Genomic DNA, 19,653 nt, shown 5'->3' with positions numbered 1-19,653 from the left:
AATAAAAGTGTTGTTCCATGAAGAAAACAGCTTGTTCAGCTCTCAGTTCATCCACATGTGTGCTGTTCCTCAAGACAACCATCAGACTGTGATATGCAGCAGAAGTGCTTGAGGTATATTTCCCACTTAATATATTCCCACAGAATATTAAAACTACATTCAAGAATAGGTATTTACAAATGTAACAGATTCTACTGCTTCATCAAAGGCATTCTTAAGTAAATCTGGCTTTTTTTTTTTTTTAATTGCAAGCGTGCAGCAGTGAAGAACAGAATGACTACTAGTTCGGTTTGCTGTCACTGCTTTGATTCATGGTGAGCTACCGGAAGTTTTACCACGGTTGCTTTTTCATCAGTGCAAATAACAACACAGTGAAAAAGGCAAGCAACCTGTTTAGTTTTATAAACTATTATAAACATAGTTTACTATGTTACAAACTACTATAAAAATAGTTCTGACCTTACAGACCTCCTTGAGTTTCAGGAATGCTCATAGGTCTGAAGACCACACTTGGAGAATCACTGCTCCAAACAGACTTTATGGACTTTCATCGCTGCTTAGAAACCACAAAAATTTTAAATTCCCCAAAACCTATACTGTCTCTAGCATAAAATCAAATTTAGATATGGTTAACCATAGAATAGCCTTCAGTCAAGGCTCCCACTGATGAGACAATTGTCTGTTTCCAATCTAAGCAAAAGCAAAGGGGGATTTCTGCTGAATTGATTTCCCCTTTGCAAAGGCTACAAGAGGGCTTCTCCTGTTTAAAGAGAATGGCCATCTAAAACATTAACTCCCTTTCCAAATTCTGAATCTAATGCATAGAACTTAAAACACGGAATTTTAGTATAATGAGAAAGTTAAGGAGAGAAAAAAAAATGTTTCCATCTAATTTGATCATTTCTTCTTTTCATTCAGTAATTATATTTTTCATTTCTAAAATTTCTATTTGGTTTTTTTTTTTCTAAATTCATCTGTTCCTTTTTTATCTTGTCTCATTCTCTTCCATCCCTCACATCTTTGAACAGTTTATTTCTCGGGCTGTGAAGCTGCCATTTGTTGTGCCTGCTAACTCTCTTTTGTGGCTCTTTCTTCATTTGGTTTATGATATTTGACTCTGTGCTACCATGACCGGCAGTTGTTCTCCAGGAGAGTCCTGCATTTCCTAGGTAATCTCTATGAGACAGTTTTGGTTTTGCCTCTGCTCCAGCTCTGTGATGTCAGGATCAGTTTCAAGGTTAATTTCTCAGGGTTTCTGCATTTCACTGTCAGTGCCAGTTTGGACCCTGCAACTGCCAATAGCATTGATTTGAAGAAACTGATTCCTCTTGGGTTACTCTTTTTCCATCCAGGGCAGGCAGCAGTTTCCTTGCTGGTCCCCAGAGACCACTGTGGAATCCCAAGCTAGGGGACGGTTTCATTCTGTATTAGAGAAACAAAGAAGACTGGACTGGGATCCTACCCTACTGTGTACCAATTACATCAGAGCATCACATTTGCCCTCTCTACTGGGTCACTTTCATCAGCATATAATACATCATCGCTGCTCCCATCTCAAGAAAATTTGTCTTGACCCTACTTCTAGCAGCTGCTGACATCCTATTCCCCTACTCCCCTTTACTGTAAAACTCCTCAAAAGAATCATCTTTAGTTGCAGGTTCCAATTTCTCTCCTCCCATTTTCTCATAAAACCACGCTAAGTATGCTCTTTCCCCCAGTGCCTTCTAAAATTACTTCTGTCGAGGTCACCAGTGACCTCCATGTTGCTAAATCATCCAATGGTCAATTCTCTATTCTCATCTCAATCTATCTGGAGCTTTTGGCAGAGTTGATCACTCCATTCTCCCTGATACACTTTCTTCGCTTGGCTTTCAGGATTTCATGATCTCTTGGTTTTCTTATATTTACTGGTCCTTTCTTCTCAGTCTCCTCTGCTGGTTCCTCATTTTCTCCCCAGTCTCCAACCAAACCCAACCCTCAGTCCTTGGTCCCTCTCTTTCTTTCATCTACTCACATTCCCTAAGGAATCTCATTCATTATAAAGGCTTGAAATACTATCTATATTCTAAAGACTCCAAGAATATTTGACATTTTCAATTGCACCTCAAAGGGACATAGTCTAAACGCATCCAAAATCTAACTTCAGATCTTTCCCCTAAATAAGTTGCACTGCCACAATCGTCCCCACTGTGGTTAGGGACAACTTCTTTTGTAACTCCTCTCTTTTTCTCACCACTCTACAGCCAATCCATCAGCAAATTCTAACGGCTCTACTTTCAAAATATACCCAGAATCCGACTTATCACTACCTCTAGTGCTACGGCCCTGATCAGAGCCACTAACATCTTTCTTCTTATTATAGCAGCTTCCCCAGCTGATGATCTCCCTGCTTTCAAACCCTTTCCCTCTTACAGTCAATTCTCAACCTAACAACCAGGGTTATCCCTTTGAAGTGAAAATCACATCATGTCATTCCTCTGCTTGAAACAATACAATGACTCCTTACTTCCCTCAGAGTAAAAGCAGAAGTCTTCACCCTGGCCAGAAGGTCCTATATAATCTGCCTCCCCCATCAAGGATGGCCTCTTTGAACATCTCTCTTAAAACTCTCGCTCGCTCCATTCTAGCCACAAGAGACCCTGTGCTGTCCCTCAAACATGTATCAGGCATGTTCCCATGGCCTGCAACACTCCATCTACAGGTATTTGCATGGGCCCACATGTTTATTTGTTCAGATGTCACCTCATCAATAAAGCCTACCCTGACCACCCAAACTTTGGTTCAGATGTCAAGATTGATGCCTTACACATCAAGAGAGTATAAAAAGGTTGATTATTCCCATAGTGAAACTATCCAGGAAGAGCAGGGCAGCCACCCAAACAGGCTGAAAATGTCTTGAGAGAAAAGAGAAAGGAGACTGGCTGGGCTTTATAGTAGTTAATGGGTGGCGCTGGGGTAAGGGCTCCCACGTGTGGGCCAGGTCGGTGTAATTTAAACGTCCCACCAGCACCAAAGGAGGGGGCAACTAGGCTTTCTTCTCTGCTTGCCCAGGTGTGGGGCAGAGGGGATGGGGGAGTGGCAGAGCTTGAAAGCAGTCAGTTAACGAACATCCAAACGGAGTCATTCTCTTTATTACAACTGCACAGCTTTAACAGGATAACCCCTCCTCCTCCCCCTGCCTCTACCCCTGATATTCTCCATAACACTTATTTTTGTCCACACTATATAATTTACTTGCTTGTTAGGTTTACAGTCTATTGTCAGCCTGTTTATTATCTATTAGAATATAAACTCCATGAGGGTAGGATTTTTGTCAATATTGTTAAATATTTTGTGTATACTGTATATATCAGTGTTAGGATACAGAACTTAGGACCATGCCTAGAATATCATAGGTGCCCCCAAATTACTTGTTGAATGAATTAATGAATGGTAAGATAAGAAATTTGCTCATTATTCAAAGAATCACTATTGAAAGTGTTCTCATGACAGAGGTGTTTATCATAAATGATATGGGAAGTTCTTGAAAGTATATTTCTATATTATTCAATATTAAAAAATCACTGAGAAGTATTTTTAACTATGCAAGTGTTTATATGTCTATGAGCTTATGAATACAGGAACTATGTTCTATTCATCTTTGTCTCCTTGGTGCCTAGATCAGAGCCCAACAGTAAGGCAGTTAGCAGATACTGGTCACTATATATGAATGAATCAATGAACAAATGAAAAGAAAGATGTGACATTAGCAACTGCATCACATTTTAAAACTGAGCCATCTACAATAGTTTATTAAGTGGTTGAGCACAGCATAGTTCAGGAGATGTTACTTTTTCAAAATAGAGCTTGTTTTTAATATTTTTATTGGTTGTCTAGGGAGAAAACACTCCATAGGTGTTATTTGTAAAAAAGCTATAAGGAATTTAGGTTCTGCCTTTTAAAAATAAATTATTAATTAAAAAGGAGAACTCTGTGACTTTGTTTATGTTTCACATAAAACATCCTAGCTATGTGCTTTAATAAACCAATTAATTTGTTGAGAATTATAGTTTTAAATGTAGTAATGTGTGAAAACTCTCCTGAATAATAAAAAGCAAGTCTGCTCTATTAATCTAGGAATTTATAAAACTTACATAAAATTTAGGTATATTTTAACAAATTAGAGTGAGGAAGAAACTGTGATGCAGAGACTCGCCTGTATGCTGCCCGGTGTCTCTGCAGGGCAACTGCAGCCAGCTGCAGCCTGACCTCCACCACAATCTCTAGCTCGCCAGCCGAACACTGAGAGAGGTTCTTATGGCCTGGATGCTCCATCTCTGACACAAGGAAGTTGAGCCTGTCTTCAGCTTCTGTCAGTAAAATTGACTAAAGAAAGAACAACACACAATCACCCAAGTTCAGAAATAATACAAATCATGTCTCATTCTTATTCATCAAATATTTTTCATGTACTGAAAAGTAACAATGAATGGAAGACCAAAAGGGAAATCTGAAAAAAATCATCAGAGAAGAGAGCTCAGTGAACAGGAAAAAGACAACAGGGAATGAAAAGGGAAGTAATGGCAGGAGTAAGTGTGTAGCAGACCTACTAGAGCACGGACTTGAGGATATAGGGAAGGGGAAGGGTAAGCTGTGACAAAGTGAGAGAGTGGCATGGACATATATACAGTACCAAACGTAAGGTAGATAGCTAGTGGGAAGTAGCTGCATAGCACAGGGAGATCAGCTAGGTGGTTTGTGATCACCTAGAGGGTGGGATAGGGAGGGAGATGCAAGAGGGAAGAAATATGGGAACATATGTATATGTATAACTGATTCACTTTGTTATAAAGCAGAAACTAAGGGCTTCCCTGGTGGCGCAGTGGTTGAGAGTCCGCCTGCCGATGCAGGGGACATGGGTTCGTGCCCCGGTCCGGGAAGATCCCACATGCCGTGGAGCGGCTGGGCCTGTGAGCCATGGCCACTGAGCCTGCGCGTCCTGAGTCTGTGCTCCGCAACGGGAGAGGCCACAACAGTGAGAGGCCCGCGTACCACAAAAAAAAAAAAAAAAAAGCAGAAACTAACACACCATTGTAAAGCAATTATACTCCAATAAAGATGTTAAAAAAAAAAAAGAGTAAGTGTATAGGACAGTGACCCTTTATTGCATGCACAGCTGATGCCCATACTTGCTTATTCATAGTAGCTGTGTTCTAGAAAGTTGCTGCAAACACTGAGTCCGCTAATACTGAAGCATTGCTACTACAGAAATACAGGGATAGGTTCCTATGAGCCTCTGGTCACACCATTTTTGTCAGCTGATCAGTACATAACCTTGTTTAATGTGTGTTTATGTTTAAAGACACGTTATTGAATATACAGTGTAGATTCATTACCCTTGAACTCACGGCCAATAACTCTACAACTCATGCCTGATTGAAGTTGTCTAACACACATATTTTCTCCAAAAGGCACATCACAGACTCCTTGCACTTAGGATCACTAGACAGCTCTTCAGCACTATGCATTAGGGGCCATTGCAAATAGTGAAAAGATCAACAAAAGACCCCACAAAAATGCAAAAAGCTTGGCAATAAGTGAAAAGGACACTTGTTTATAGTACGAAAGTGGAAAGAAAAAGTCAGCATTGCCTTGTTCAGCTCAGCTGGGAATGTGCATATCAGGCAACTCAAACTCTGTGCCTGTCTCCAAATGACCACCAAAGAGCAAAGAGTACTGATGTGGGAGTTACAATTAAATTGTAGCAGATAAGCAAGTGAGCAAATACTGAATCTGTGAATAATGAGGATCAACTGTATTTCAAATTAAACTACGGTCACCTAACTGGTAATGTAAAGATAATGAGATTTTACAGTTGACAATCAATACTAAATAGCAGTAGCAATACTAAATAGCAACACGGCAAAAAAGAAAGGGACCAACCAATCTTTCAAGGAACAGGCCTCTAAAACCTTGTTTGTATAGAGCAGTAAATACTATATAAGGACTAGGGCAATTTAGTAGAATGGTTAAGAACGTGATCTGTATTTTATTAGTTGTATGGCATTAGTGAACTTCTTACTGTCTAAGCCTCAGTGTATTCATGGCTCAGCACAATACAGTTCAAAAATGATTAATATGTACATCACAGAGTTGTGAGAATTAAATAATCATGCAAAGTGCCTATTAGGAAACACCAAACAGGGCATGGAATGCTCCAATCCCATCAGATAATAAATCTTATTTCCCACGGCAACTTAATCGAGTTAAAAGGTCAAAGTCTGACACCTCTCGGCATCTGCTTTTCTCATGGGGAGTAGATGCCATCCCTGGCCCCAACCCATGCTTAGGCAAGAAAAACTACGTGAGTAAGTACAGTCCTGAAAGTTGACCTGTCCAGGGCCTAACAGTGGGCTTTCTGGTGATGGTTTCACTATGATTTGAAAAAATTTTTTGAACTTACCTTTAGTGTGCTAAGTGCGAAGTCCTCTTTCATTTTTGTAAGCTGACAAAGTAAGCCTCCCTCATCCTTTAAACACACCTCTATAAGACACAACATTTTGGAAGAACTAAGGATATCTGTGGTTAGCTTAAATATTAATTCTAATTTACAAAACTCACCAGTAGTTGGGAAATTTAATGTTTAAAAAACAACCACAATGATAAATAGAAACACAGTGCTATATCAAATGGTCCCTAAATATCAGACATTAGAAGACTGAGGCTGATTTTTAAATTCTGAAAGGATCTTTTGGGTGCCTGGTGATGCCATTCAAGTTATCGGCTACTGATATAAAATAGTGGTTCCTCACCTGGGATCCCAGGACCCCTTAAGGTGCTCAAAGAATTCGGTTGGCCAGAAAGTTCGTTCAGGTTTTTCTTAAGCTGTTAGGAAAAACCCAAACGAATTTTTTGGCCAATCCAATATTTTGGGTTTTCCAGATTTATAATATCTTGATAAGATCTCCTTGGAAGTGTCAGTTCTGCTGATTTGCTCCAAGACCTCCTTGGAAGTGTCAGTTCATGCCCCTCACTCTAAGAGCAGACAGTGAGACCATTTGGAACAGCTCAAACTACAATCCTCAAATATCTCAAAATTCCTACCCACAATCCAAAGCTGGCCCTCATTCTGAGCAAGGGAGCATTGAGAGAATTAGATCACAAACTTTGCCTGCTGTAGTAAGCCTGGCTTCTAGACTACAGGAGGGAGAAAACCTACAAGTCATTATTCGACTAGGAATTCATGCACAAATTACCCACCTAAAGAGACTAGTTTGTCAAGTGGAAGAGGGAGTCCAGAATAACATGGAACTGAACACACCTGACTTCCTTCCTTCTTCCAACTTCAATTTGCCTGGCTCTTCTCCTAAATTAGGAGACACTGGAGCTAGAGGGTCAGCTGAGTATGAGGGAGGGCCCAGAAGAAAGATCTGGGACTAGGTCTTCTCCCCTAAGGGAAAGTGAGAGACAGGCAAGGATAGAAATGGAGGAATGCTAGGATGAGTACCAGAACATGAGAAATCCTGGCAAGAGGTTGATCTACCTCTTTCTCCTGCTCTCTCTGCCTCCTGCGTGACCCCCACCCCTGTGTGGTCCTCCCATGTTGTAGCATGCCCCCCCTCTTGGGAGCTGTAAATAACAAACTCTGTTTTCTTTTTTTTTTTTTTTTTTTGCGGTATGTGGGCCTCTCACTGTTGTGGCCTCTCCCGTTGCGGAGCACAGGCTCCGGACGCACAGGCCCAGCGGCCATGGCTCACAGGCCCAGCCGCTCCGCGGCATGTGGGATCTTCCCAGACCGGGGCACGAACCCGCTTCCCCTGCATCGGCAGGCGGATTCTCAACCACTGCGCCATGAGGGAAGCCCAACAAACTCTGTTTTCAATGGCAGCCATCTCCTGATCTGTTGGCCTCACCACACCTGAATAATAATAAAACTTACACTCTAAAACAGAGGCCAATATTATTCTGATACCAAAACTAGACAAAGACACCATAAGAAAAATACACAATACGTGTTATGAATATGGATGCAAAAATCTTCAACAAAATCCTAGCAAACAATCCAGCAACATATAAAAAGAATTATACACCATGACCAAGTGGGATTTATCCCAAGAAAGCAAGGTTGGTTAAACACTCAAAAATCAACTAATATAATACATGCCTACAGATAGAATAAAAAACAAAAACCATATAATCATCTTAATAGACACAGGAAAAGCATTTAATAAAATCCAACACCTTTTCATGATAAAATCACTCAACAACCTAGGAATAGAAGAGAAATTCTTCTAGCTGATAAAGGACATCTATGAAAAACCCACAGTTCACATCATAATTAGTGTAAAAAAAAACAACAAAAAAACTATTTTTAAGGCAACATTAATTCATTTGAAAAATATGTATATAGTTTTATATGTATATACGGGCCATAAGTCCCATCCATGGGTATCTTATCCTATAGAAATATACACTACAGTATGGATATGTAGTGCTTCCGCACTGTTCCCTAGAAACAAAGTGAATGCACAACAGGGGAATGGCTGAATAAACCATGGGCTGTTCACAGCATAAAACACCACACAGGGCTTCCCTGGTGGCACAGTGGTTGAGAGTCCGCCTGCCGATGCAGGGGACACGGGTTCGTGCCCCGGTCCAGGAAGATCCCACATGCCGCGGAGCCGCTGGGCCCGTGAGCCATGGCCGCTGAGCCTGCGCGTCCAGAGCCTGTGCTCCGCAACGGGAGAGGCCACAACAGTGAGAGGCCCGCACACCGCAAAAAAAAAACAAAAAAAAAAAACACCACACAGCCAGTTTAGGGGACCAAAGCAAAGCAGCTGACTTGGAGTGGCTTAGCAAAGTTTTTTACAGAAGAAATGCAAGAGGCAGAAAAATGTAAAATACATAATTTCTTAAATAAATGACAAATCCTATTTTGTATGTGCAGCTGACCCTTGATCAACATGGGGGTTAGGGACACTGACCCTCCATGCAGGTGAAAATCCATGTATAATTTATAGTTGGTGCTTGGTATATAGACAGTCCTCTGTATCCACAGTTCAGCATCTGCAGATTCAACCAACCACAGATTGTGCAGTACTGTAATATTCACTATGGAAAACTATTGGTGTATAAGTGGACCTGTGCAATTCAAACCTGTGTTGTTCAAGGGTCAACTGTATATAATGTAAAAAGGTGGACAAATATGCAGATATATTGGTGGATATGGATAGGCAGGTACCTAGACATAAGCACATATGTGTGTCATTAAGTGAGCTCAGAGAAAACCATGAAAGAATATCTACTAGAATGTTTATACGGATTATTGGGGGTAGAGTGGGGAATAGGTGGGGAAAGGGAATAGAAAGAGAAATGAGCAAAAAAAATAGAACAAAAGATTACCTTTCAAGTTTGGGAGGTTTGGTCTGTTTTTCTCATCAATAAGTCCATGGCAGGCTGGTTTCATTATATGTTCTGGGACACAATTTATTGTTGCAGCCACATTTGCTAAAAAGTATGCTTTAACAAAGGCAAACTTATTTAAGAGATGTTGCTGACCGACTGTAACCAGAATTAGAGGCAAGCCTTTGTTTATTAAATCATCAAGTGCCTAAAAAAAATTTAAGAAAAAGACAAAGTAGTAAAATACTGTTTTCAGATATTATTAGCTTCAGTCCCCTTCTGCAGTCCTCATTTGGTGCAGGATGAAGGAATTCGGGGCTAGACATGAGGGAACATAATTGGCAGGTCCATTGAGAGAGGCGTCACAACGATGCCAGCAGGTCCACAGTGCTCCTGCTATTTCCCACCAGTTGGTTACCTGCCCCATGAGGCCAGCCCTGCCACACACAGAGAGTGAACCCAGTGCCGACAGCGAGGAGGGGACACCTTATCAAAATGGAGCAACTGAAAAAGCTCATCAGCCATGCATGCTGGCCGCTCTGCTTTAGCTCGAGTGAATTAGAGCTCGCAGGATGGGAAAAAGGGGAAGGACGGGAGGATAAGCAAACCCCTTCCCAACTTAGAATCTGTGTCAATCATGAGAATCCCCACCTTGAGGACTCCCTCAACTTCCTGGTCCCCTCCCTTGCACGCACACTTCCTTGGCAATCATGCTAAGTGGCACCACTTTAAGTTCCTGACCAAACCTCAGTGCCACCTGGTCATCATCCTACATTTTCCCAGTCCGTTCACTCTTGCTGTCTCCTAGACAACCATTTCATGCTCTTCTTGTTTCTAAATTCCAACACTTTCTCCCCAATGCCCCTCCCAGCTAGTAACCTTGCTTCCTATACTTAAATGAGAACACTGAAGCAGTCCGAGTAGTGTCCACAGACCTCACAGCTCCACCTCTCCACCTATCCAAGCATCTGCCTCACTGCCCTGCCTTCCTTCCTGCTTCCTAAGGCTGGTGCCACCACTTAGGCCATCAGTCCTGTCCTCACTGGTATACTCAGCCATTCTCTCCTACATCGTAAGTGTTCCCTTTCTAACAAATACCATATGATATCACTTACATGTGGAATCTAAAGTATGACGCAAATGAACTTATCTATGAAACAGAAACAGACTCACAGACACAGAGAACAGACTTGTGGTTGCCAAGGGGAGAAGATGGGGGAGGGATACACTGGGAGTTTGGGGTTAGCAGACATAAACTATTATATATGGAATGGATAAACAACAAAGTCCTATTGTATAGCACAGAGAACTAAATTCAGTATCCTATGATAAACCATAATGCAAAAGAATATGAAAAAGAATGTATATATATACATATGTATAACAATCATTTTGCTGTACAGCAGAAATTAACACAAAATTGTAAATCACCTATACTTCAATTTAAAAAAGTGTTCCCTTTCTACAGAGACATTCCCATCAGCACACAGCCATGCTGTCTTCACCTCCATTTTAAAAACCAAAAACTCTCTATACCCTGACTACCTCCTCCAGTTACTACCCTTATTCTCACTTCCCCTAACAGCAACAACCTACAAGGTTGTCAATATTCCAATCTCTCTCCTTTCATTTGCTTTTAAACCTACTCCATCCTTACTTTGAAACCCTTTGGTCAAGGTCACCAATGGCCTACACTTGGCTAAATCTAACGGTTAATTCTCAGTCTTCGTATGCCATGTTACTTTAATCTAAGACACCATTATTTTATATGCCAATTAAACTTTCACATGCCCACAATTGTAAAATGTATTCTGATTGCAGAGCTATTAAATGTTTTAAAAAATGCATGTTTAAGACTTCGTGAATTATGGTAGTGCATTTCTCAGCAAAATTTGACACTATTAATCATTCCCTCTTCTGAAAATGCCTCTTCTTTTGGCTTTCAAGCCACCACACTCCCTTGGTTTCTTCCCTATTATATCCACTAATCCTTTTCCGTCTTCTTTGCTGGTTCCTCCTCTTTTCCTATACCTCTAAATATTGGAGTGTCCCAGGGCTCCATCCTCTTCCATCCCCTCATTCTCTCCCCTTCAATGATCTTAATCAGGCTCATGGTTTTAATCTCATCTAAATGCTGATTAAATCCCAAGTTTTTGTCTCTAGCTCCAACTTCTCTTCTAACTCAAGACTCATATAATCAACTTGTGACTCAATTCTTCCACTTGGATGTCCAACAGATGTCTCAAACTCAACATGTCCAAAACTGTATTCCTAGTCTCCCACACAAACACAAACACACAAACACACACACACACAGTATAAGCTCTATGAAGACTGAGAATCTGTCTGTATTATTGGTTAACTAATGTGTTTAATTGACAGTACCTGGCACACAGTAGACTCAATGGATTAGCTAAAGTGATCCCTTTAAAACACAAGTAGATCAGGCCACACCTCTGCCCTAAACCCTCCAGTGGCTCCTTCTTTTGTTCAGAGTAGGAGCCTAGGTGACAAAAGCCCTACAAGGCCCTTCCCCATCTGAGCACCCCACCACCAACCTCTCTGACCTTGTCTCCAACTGCTCTCCCATCATTCACACAACTCTAGCCACACTGGCCAAGATGTCCCTCACTAAGCTAGGCAATCCTGCCCCAGGGCCTTTGCACTCACTGTAGCCTGTTCTTAGATTATTCTTTCTCCAGACTTCATAGGACTTGCACCTTTACCTGCTTCAGGTCTGTTCACCAATGTCACCTCAGTGAGGACTAAGCTGATTGTCCCATTCAAAATTACAACCCCAGTCTAGCCCCATGTTCCCAATCCCCTTTATGAGCTGCTGGGTTCATTTTCCCCTACAGCATGGTTCACCTCCTAACATACTATATAATTTACTCATTTATAACGTGTACATATATATGTTTATTACTAGTCTTGCCCACTAAAATATAAGCTCCCTGAGGGCTTAGAATTTGTTTTGTGTATTAACTGATGTATTTATCTGACAGCACAAGAAGAGTACCTTGCACACAATAGGCTCTTATTAAATATTTGTTGAATTAATATAAAAGGCAGATGCTGGGGCTATGTATTCTAAAAAAAAAAAAAAAAGGTAAATTATTTGCCTTACGTGAACTAAAAAAAGAAAAACCTCATTGTTTGGGAGAGTGTGAGGCAATGCTCACAGTGGGGAGATCTGTTGCTGTTGTTCATTCTCCTTCCTTAAGCCCTTCTAAAGGGTGGAAAGCAATACCTGCAAAACAGCCAGACATGGAGCAACTCTGAGCCTGACCTGGTAACAAATGATTGTACTAAGGAAATGGTTGACATTCTCCATCTAGAAAAGAAACTTCAGACTGGTTGGGGGAGGGGTGTGTGTGTAGGAGAAGATTTCTCTTTTCTATCCACAGCAAACAGTGATTTAATGAGCCCTGACAATTACACACAAACTCTTGAGGATCAAAAGAAGATTAATTAGTAATGCTATCCAACACTCCTTCCTCTCCCTCTATACAGAAAATATGAAGTGTAATCTGAAGTGTCTTAAGCAGACCAACAGTTCTGTTTTAATTAATTAGCTAATAGAAATCGGTTTTCCATTATACAGTACTGTCAGTCTCTTTTTGTTTAAAAAAAAAAAAAAAGATCAGACAAACATTCCTTTTATACCCAAGACCACTTTTATAACCAAAACCAAAAGAAGTGTTTTTAGGATGCCCTGGCATTTATGACTGGAAAGAAATAAATATTCCGAAGCATCCCAAGGTCTCAGAACACTACAATGAAAGATGAATATGTATTTGTACCTTCCTAATACCAGTTCTTTCATTCCAGGCAACTTGCTTATAAACTAAAACAAATTTTAAGGCAAAAACAATGAATCATCTGAAGCATAATTAAAAGTGAAGTTTGTAGAATAAAATTAACAATAATAGAAAAGTAATAAGATTACATTAATAAAAGGTAGATAAATTCCTATCAAACTTATGGAGGAAGAAAATAAAGCAATTTTGAGGAAATGTCTCTCAAAGTTATTGCATAAAAATTAATACTTTACTTAGTGACACAGAATGCTGTTTCTGAGCATTTAAAACAACCAAACACTATGTGTACGCGTCCATGTGCATTAACTCTCGCCTGCCTGTGTGAACCCCTTGCCCCTCTGTAACCCCCTTTACAATGGTTGCCCTACCACCCTTCACTCCAACACTTCCTAGTGGACAAACGGCTGGGACTCTAAGATCTTTTTTAATGACTTGATAAAATTTAAATGCTTTTAGGTCACCAAAATTTTAAAACCCAATCATTCCATTAATGACAAGAATAAACCTATTGGGATGGGCAGTCTGGTCCTCTCTTTGTAAAAAATAGTGGGGAAATTGGAGGAATTGCTTATAAAAAAATGTCATATGAAAACCTTCCTTTAGCTAATGCTATGATGGTAATCACACTGTAATATATAAACGTATCAAATCAATGCATTGTACACCTTAAACTTACACAATGTTATGTCAGTTATACCCTCCAAAAAAATTGAAAAAGAAAACCTTCCATACATTGGCTGAGAAGCAGTCTCAGACTGGGGCAATGGATCCGAGTAAAAGCAGTATTGAACAGGTGGGCTATCACAAAATCCTTTACTGATGATCAAAGTTATTAGGTAACTTAGATAGATATTAGATACTTGGCATGGCTAGACAAGCAAACTGAACATGCATGTGTAATTGAAAATTGAGGAGCAGTAACTGATATTTGCTCCATCTGAAAACCAGATCAGCTTGGGTCCGACTGTATCTCTGGCCTCAATATTTGGAGATCAGACTCCATTACCAGACATAGAAGAGCATATTACACAGGAGATATTCAAAAACAAAGATTATACGTACCAAAAAGATTTAAATGACTCAAAAATTATCCACACTAAATATCCAATATTTATAAAATATCATTATCCTTACCTGCATATTTTCTTTACTAGTAAGAGGCTTTCCCGAGTCAAATGATTGAAATAGCTGCCAATATACAAAATGTTAATATTAGAAACAAGAGTATTGAGTGCTCCTTTAGATGAAACTGTTAATGTGTTCTAAAACTACCTTAAATATAATTTTTATTATAAAAGTAATCCATGCTCTAGTCAGAAAAGACAAGTATAGTATAAGGAAGAAAGCAAAAATCAACATCTTTAGGTTGTCAATGTTAATATCTAGGTGTCTTTACTACCAATTTCTTTTTGATGTATTTTAAAATTTTATATATGTATTTGGATTCCTTTTCACTAAATGTTACATCATAATTATTTTCCCACACCATTAAGTCATTTGTAAACCTCGTCTAATAGCTCAGTAACATTCTATCCTATGAATGTAGAATAACTTAACCTCTCTCCTATTGTTAGACATCTAAGAAGACCACTTCTCATCCTCACCCCACCATTCAGCCCTGGTTTAAATAATATTGGTGACTATTTTGCTGGTATTTCTAATTATCACCTTTGGATAGATTCCTGGAAGCAGAAGTGCTGGGTCACAAGATAAGACTTATTATATCGAGAAAATTGAAAAGGGGTAGCTCAATCTACCTTCCACCCATGTTGTATGAAAATGCCAGGATTACTGCACTTTCAACAGCATTGCGTATTAGCACTTAGAAATGTTTTTGCCAGTTTGAGGTAAATTGTATTACTCTTCACAAGGATGCTTTTTGTGGTTCTTCCCTTGTTTGTGAATTTCCTGTTAATATGTTTAGCTCTAAATATAATACTGCATTAGAAAACATTCAATTCATTTGTCACAGAACATTGTTGTATCGTTATGAGGGTGCATCTCTTCTGGTACAGCTGCCCTTTTTAAAAGGTGCCCATTCTTAGATGTCAATATTAATACCACATCCACATCCTCTTGGTCACCTGGAAGTCACCAGCATCTTCCATGAACAGGCCACTCATATGTGCGTGGTATCCTACTTCGAGCACCTGTACCTCTTTGCCTGAGGGCATTCTGTGGCCACAGGAGAGTTTCAGGAGAGGCTGAAAGTGCAAGGAGCAACCCCTACCAATGAGGGGCAAGAGACTGTCTCTCTGCAGGCCCCACCTGCCTGTGGCGGGGATCTCATTAATGCTCTGTGGAGTGGTTTTCCTCGTCTCCCTGTCTGACGCTCCCACTCACTCACTATTCTTCCTGGAATCATCTCTCAAACACACTAATTGTTCCCAAATCTTTGTCACAGGATCTGCTTTTGAGGAACCCCTAAATCAAGACATCACATATTGCTCTTATCAGAAGAAAGTGTTGGTAAGTGTTTAAAAACATTTCTTTTTTTGAAGATATTCTGTATTTCCTTTAACACATTGAAAAGTGAGTAACTGAACCCAGGGAGAGACCTTTGGTGATATAATTTGAAGAGGGTTAATGATGGGACTTTAGATTTGGTGATGAGAGCAGAATCCCAATATGAGTATATTTTAAAAAATAGAATTTTTTTAAAAGCCCGTGAAAAGTTCAATTATAGGGCTTCCCTGGTGGCGCAGTGGTTGAGAGTCCGCCTGCTGATGCAGGGGACATGGGTTCGTGCCCCGGTCCGGGAGGATCCCACATGCCGCGGAGCGGCTGGGCCCGTGAGCCATGGCCGCTGAGCCTGCGTGTCCGGAGCCTGTGCTCTGCAACGGGAGAGGCCACAAAAGTGAGAGGCCCGCGTACCGCAAAAAAAAAAAAAAAAAAAAAAGTTCAATCATAATCTGTAAGACTTTTCCAGTAACTGCTTTTACAACTGAAATTTAATTCATTAATCCTGTCTTTAAATAACTAGCCTGAAGCCTAATAACGTTGGCACCTATTTTAATTATAAACCCTGAACGCACTTCCTCTTTTAATTACACTTTTTAAATTCCCAACTGAAGCTGGAAAAGCTGCAAATTAACTTTGAGAATACAAAATTTGAAGTCATAATCCATCGGGAAACAATTCGCCCACACTTTTGTCTTACGAAAACTAGTTGATAAAAAATGAAGTTTGGAATTTACCTGTAAAAATGAGTTTCAGACCACTTGTCTATTTGTTTTGGTGAAAGCAGTAACCATTGAAAACTCTCTTGTTTCCTATTCTACCCAACGGGCTTCCCCTTCCTTCTTGTCTTCCGGACCCTAAATGTGGAGGGCCCCAAGTTTCAGTCCTCTGCCTTCTACTTTTCATTATCTGCCTTGGTCCCCAGCTGCTCTCCCCCAGTCCCATGACTTTAAATTTCTGCCAATGCTCCCAAATTTACCTGCAGCTTCAACCTCTCCCCTGAATTCCAGAACATATACTCTCTGCACCTACCTAGGCTGTATCTCCACCTGCTTGTCCACTAGGAATCTCACACTTAACACGCTCCACCCCTGCCTTGGGGCAGCGGGACTCCCCAACTCAGTCAATGCAAACTCTTTGCTACCAGCTGCTCACGTTGAACACTCTGTAGTCAGGTCTGACTTCTTTCTCTTACATCCCACATCTCAACCATCATTAGCAAATGCTGTCAGCTCTACTTTTGCCATGCGCCCAGAATTTTACCACTTTTCACTCCTCCCACCACTGTTACCCCGACCACTGTCACATCTCACTCAGGTCATTGGCAAAGGCCTTCTCCCTGGTCTCCCTATTTATACCCAAGCTCATCCACAGCCCATTCCTCAAACAGCAAGCAAAGCAGTTCTTTGAAATTTACTTCCTGTCCCATCACTCCTCTGTTCAAAGCTCTACAAGGTTTCCCATCTCATTTAGAGTAAACTCCAGTCCTCACCCAGCCCTGGGCGGTCCGACATGACCTGGTTCCTGGGTCCTGCCCTCTCCTCCTCCTCCTCTCTAATCCAGCCTCACGTGGCCTTCCTGGTTTTCCTCAACCACATCTTACAGGCCTTTGCCCTTGCACTGCCTCCTATTTGGAAGGTTGTTCCCTCAAATCTTTCACTCCCTTATTAGAGAGACTTCCCAAACCACCCTCAATAGAACAGCTACCCACTGCTCTGGTCACTTCCTGTCCCCTCAACTCAGCTTGATTGTCCATCAGAGCATGTCACCATCTGACATGTAGTTATGTGCTTAATGTGTTTATTTTTGTCTTCCTCACTGGACTGTCCAATAGTAACATGCCTCCAGGAAGGCAATAACTCCATTTATCTTTCTACTGCTCTATCCCCATGTCTGGACTAGTGCCTGTATTCAGTCAGCACTCAATAAATATTTTTAAATGAATTAAAATATAATTTAAATAACAAAATGCAAACTATTTTACAACAGGGAAAGGCTGTTGCTTGAGAAGCAAGCAAGAAAATACTGCTAATTTAACCCAGGCAACAAGATGAAATAGTTTGTGCTATAGAAAAATGAACCAAAAAACGTGACTGACTCCCACATAGATAGCTAGATAGATAAATATACAGTCGTCCCTTGGTAACTGTGAGGGATTGGTTTCAGGATTCCCCACCCCCCATACCAAAATCTGCAATGCTCAAGTCCCTCATATAAAATGGCACAGTATTTGCATATAACTTAGGCACATCCTCCCATATACTTTAAATCATTTCTAGATTACTTATAATGCCTAATACAATGTAAATGCTATGTAAATACTTGTTAGCATGCAAATTTAAGTTTTGCCTTTTGGAATTCTCTGGAATTTTTTTTCCAAATATTTTCAATCCATGGTTGGTTGAAGCCACTGATGTGGAACCCACAGATACAGAGGGTCCACTGTAGATGTACAGACATACACACACTTATCCAATCGTCTATTGAATGTCCCTCTTAGGATTTTCTGTAGATAACTTGACACTTACCTCATTACGATAAATTATAACACTGTAGCAGTCATATTGAGAAAAAAGCAGCAATATTTTAGAGGTATACATTGAAGTAATGTATGCATTATATGTAAATATGTCTGCCTATGCAAGTAGTTTTCAAGACCTAACTATTCCGCAGTTTCTTTTAGGTCCTCTGAATTTGACTCCCACCAGCATGTATCGTGACTGCCAGTCTCACTGCTCACACATATGGTCTCTCCCAGGGAACTGACTTGTTGCTTCCTCCTATTTCCTTTATTGCTGGCCCTTGGATGAGGGTCCAAGCATCTGCCCCAAGCAAGATCACCCAGGGATTCCCATATCACCACAAAAACCAAAGCAGAGGACAATAAGAGCTCACTCCAATTTAAATATAAAGGTCAGTATTCATTTTCAAGGATGCTTCAATCATGCAATTTACAAATACAAATTAAGCAAGCCAGGTAGAACTCTCTCCCAAAGTCAAAAAAGACTAGACAAAATAGAGGAACATTCTCTCCTCATAAAAATCAGAAGAAATGTGAACACATGCTTAACTCTTTGGTATAAAGTATATAAATCAAAATATCCAAATAAAACATGAAGAGAGACCATTTTGACTAAAACGATTAACTAGAAATTATAAGCTCAGATCCAAAAGTCTAAGAGATAGTGGCTGATCAGTGTGTCTACTGAGACTGTCCATGATAACACAAAGTCAAAATTCCACAGTAAAAACCTACTGCAAGACCACGCTCCCCTCCCCGTCATGACACCCACCCTTCTTCCATTTCACACAAAGGAAACCTTGTGTATGTCTGCTGTTAGCTCTTATCAGCCTTAACAAAGAAGTGTGCAGTACCAGAGACTTGTAAATACCCTTTTGTGGAAGCATTCCCTAGATTTTAGGAATGTAGCCTTCAAAAGGACCTTCAAAAGGTTAAAAATAGCTTTGAATCAAATTGGCAGGTTTACCTTCATTCTTCCAGTAGCTTTACAGCCAGCGGGTACTGAAGAAGGCATGTTTTTTCCATAAAAAATCTGGGATATCTCATGAAAGGCTTCGGAAAAGAATCCCAAATCTATAAGGACTTCTATCTTTAAAGAAAAGAAAAAAAAAGAGATTCTAAATTAAACCATTTGTTTTACTTACAAAATTAAAATTTTAGAGAAAAATCATCAACTTGCTGAGATCCAAAATTTCTGCTTCATATTGGTAACGCATTATAAGTTAATGTTTAGACAACACAGTGGTAGAGATACATGTGTCTGTGTGTAAGCCAGTTCACATGTGCAGGCGACCAAGAAGCTAGTAAATCACATCAAGCGACTTTTCAAAACAATGGCCATTCATGAGATGTGGCTTACTTTATCAGATGCAAACACATTTTAAAAACTAGGATAGGGGCTTCCCTGGTGGCGCAGAGGTTGAGAGTCCGCCTGCCGATGCAGGGGACGCGGGTTCGTGCCCCGGTCTG

The 19,653-nt window shown here is 40.4% G+C and overlaps 1 protein-coding gene across 1 annotated transcript in view; it reads right to left on the bottom strand.

Moving 5' to 3' along the window:
• The window catches only part of CFAP54 (cilia and flagella associated protein 54), a gene marked incomplete at both ends in the record, with an annotated part of 308,135 nt that overhangs the window by 102,292 nt on the left and 186,190 nt on the right, over positions 1–19,653 (bottom strand). The window contains 5 exons of the mRNA XM_079714797.1: positions 4,196–4,365; positions 6,443–6,522; positions 9,382–9,589; positions 14,337–14,390; positions 19,151–19,273. Of these exons, the coding sequence (XP_079570923.1) occupies positions 4,196–4,365; positions 6,443–6,522; positions 9,382–9,589; positions 14,337–14,390; positions 19,151–19,273 (635 nt within the window). The remainder of the gene's footprint in view (positions 1–4,195; positions 4,366–6,442; positions 6,523–9,381; positions 9,590–14,336; positions 14,391–19,150; positions 19,274–19,653) is intronic.

The sequence above is a fragment of the Hyperoodon ampullatus genome, assembly GCF_949752795.1.
Source record: "Hyperoodon ampullatus genome assembly, chromosome: 11".
Classification (NCBI taxonomy): domain Eukaryota; kingdom Metazoa; phylum Chordata; class Mammalia; order Artiodactyla; family Ziphiidae; genus Hyperoodon; species Hyperoodon ampullatus.
The sequence above is the reverse complement of the archived record's forward strand: the minus strand, read 5'-3'. Positions and strand labels throughout refer to the sequence as shown.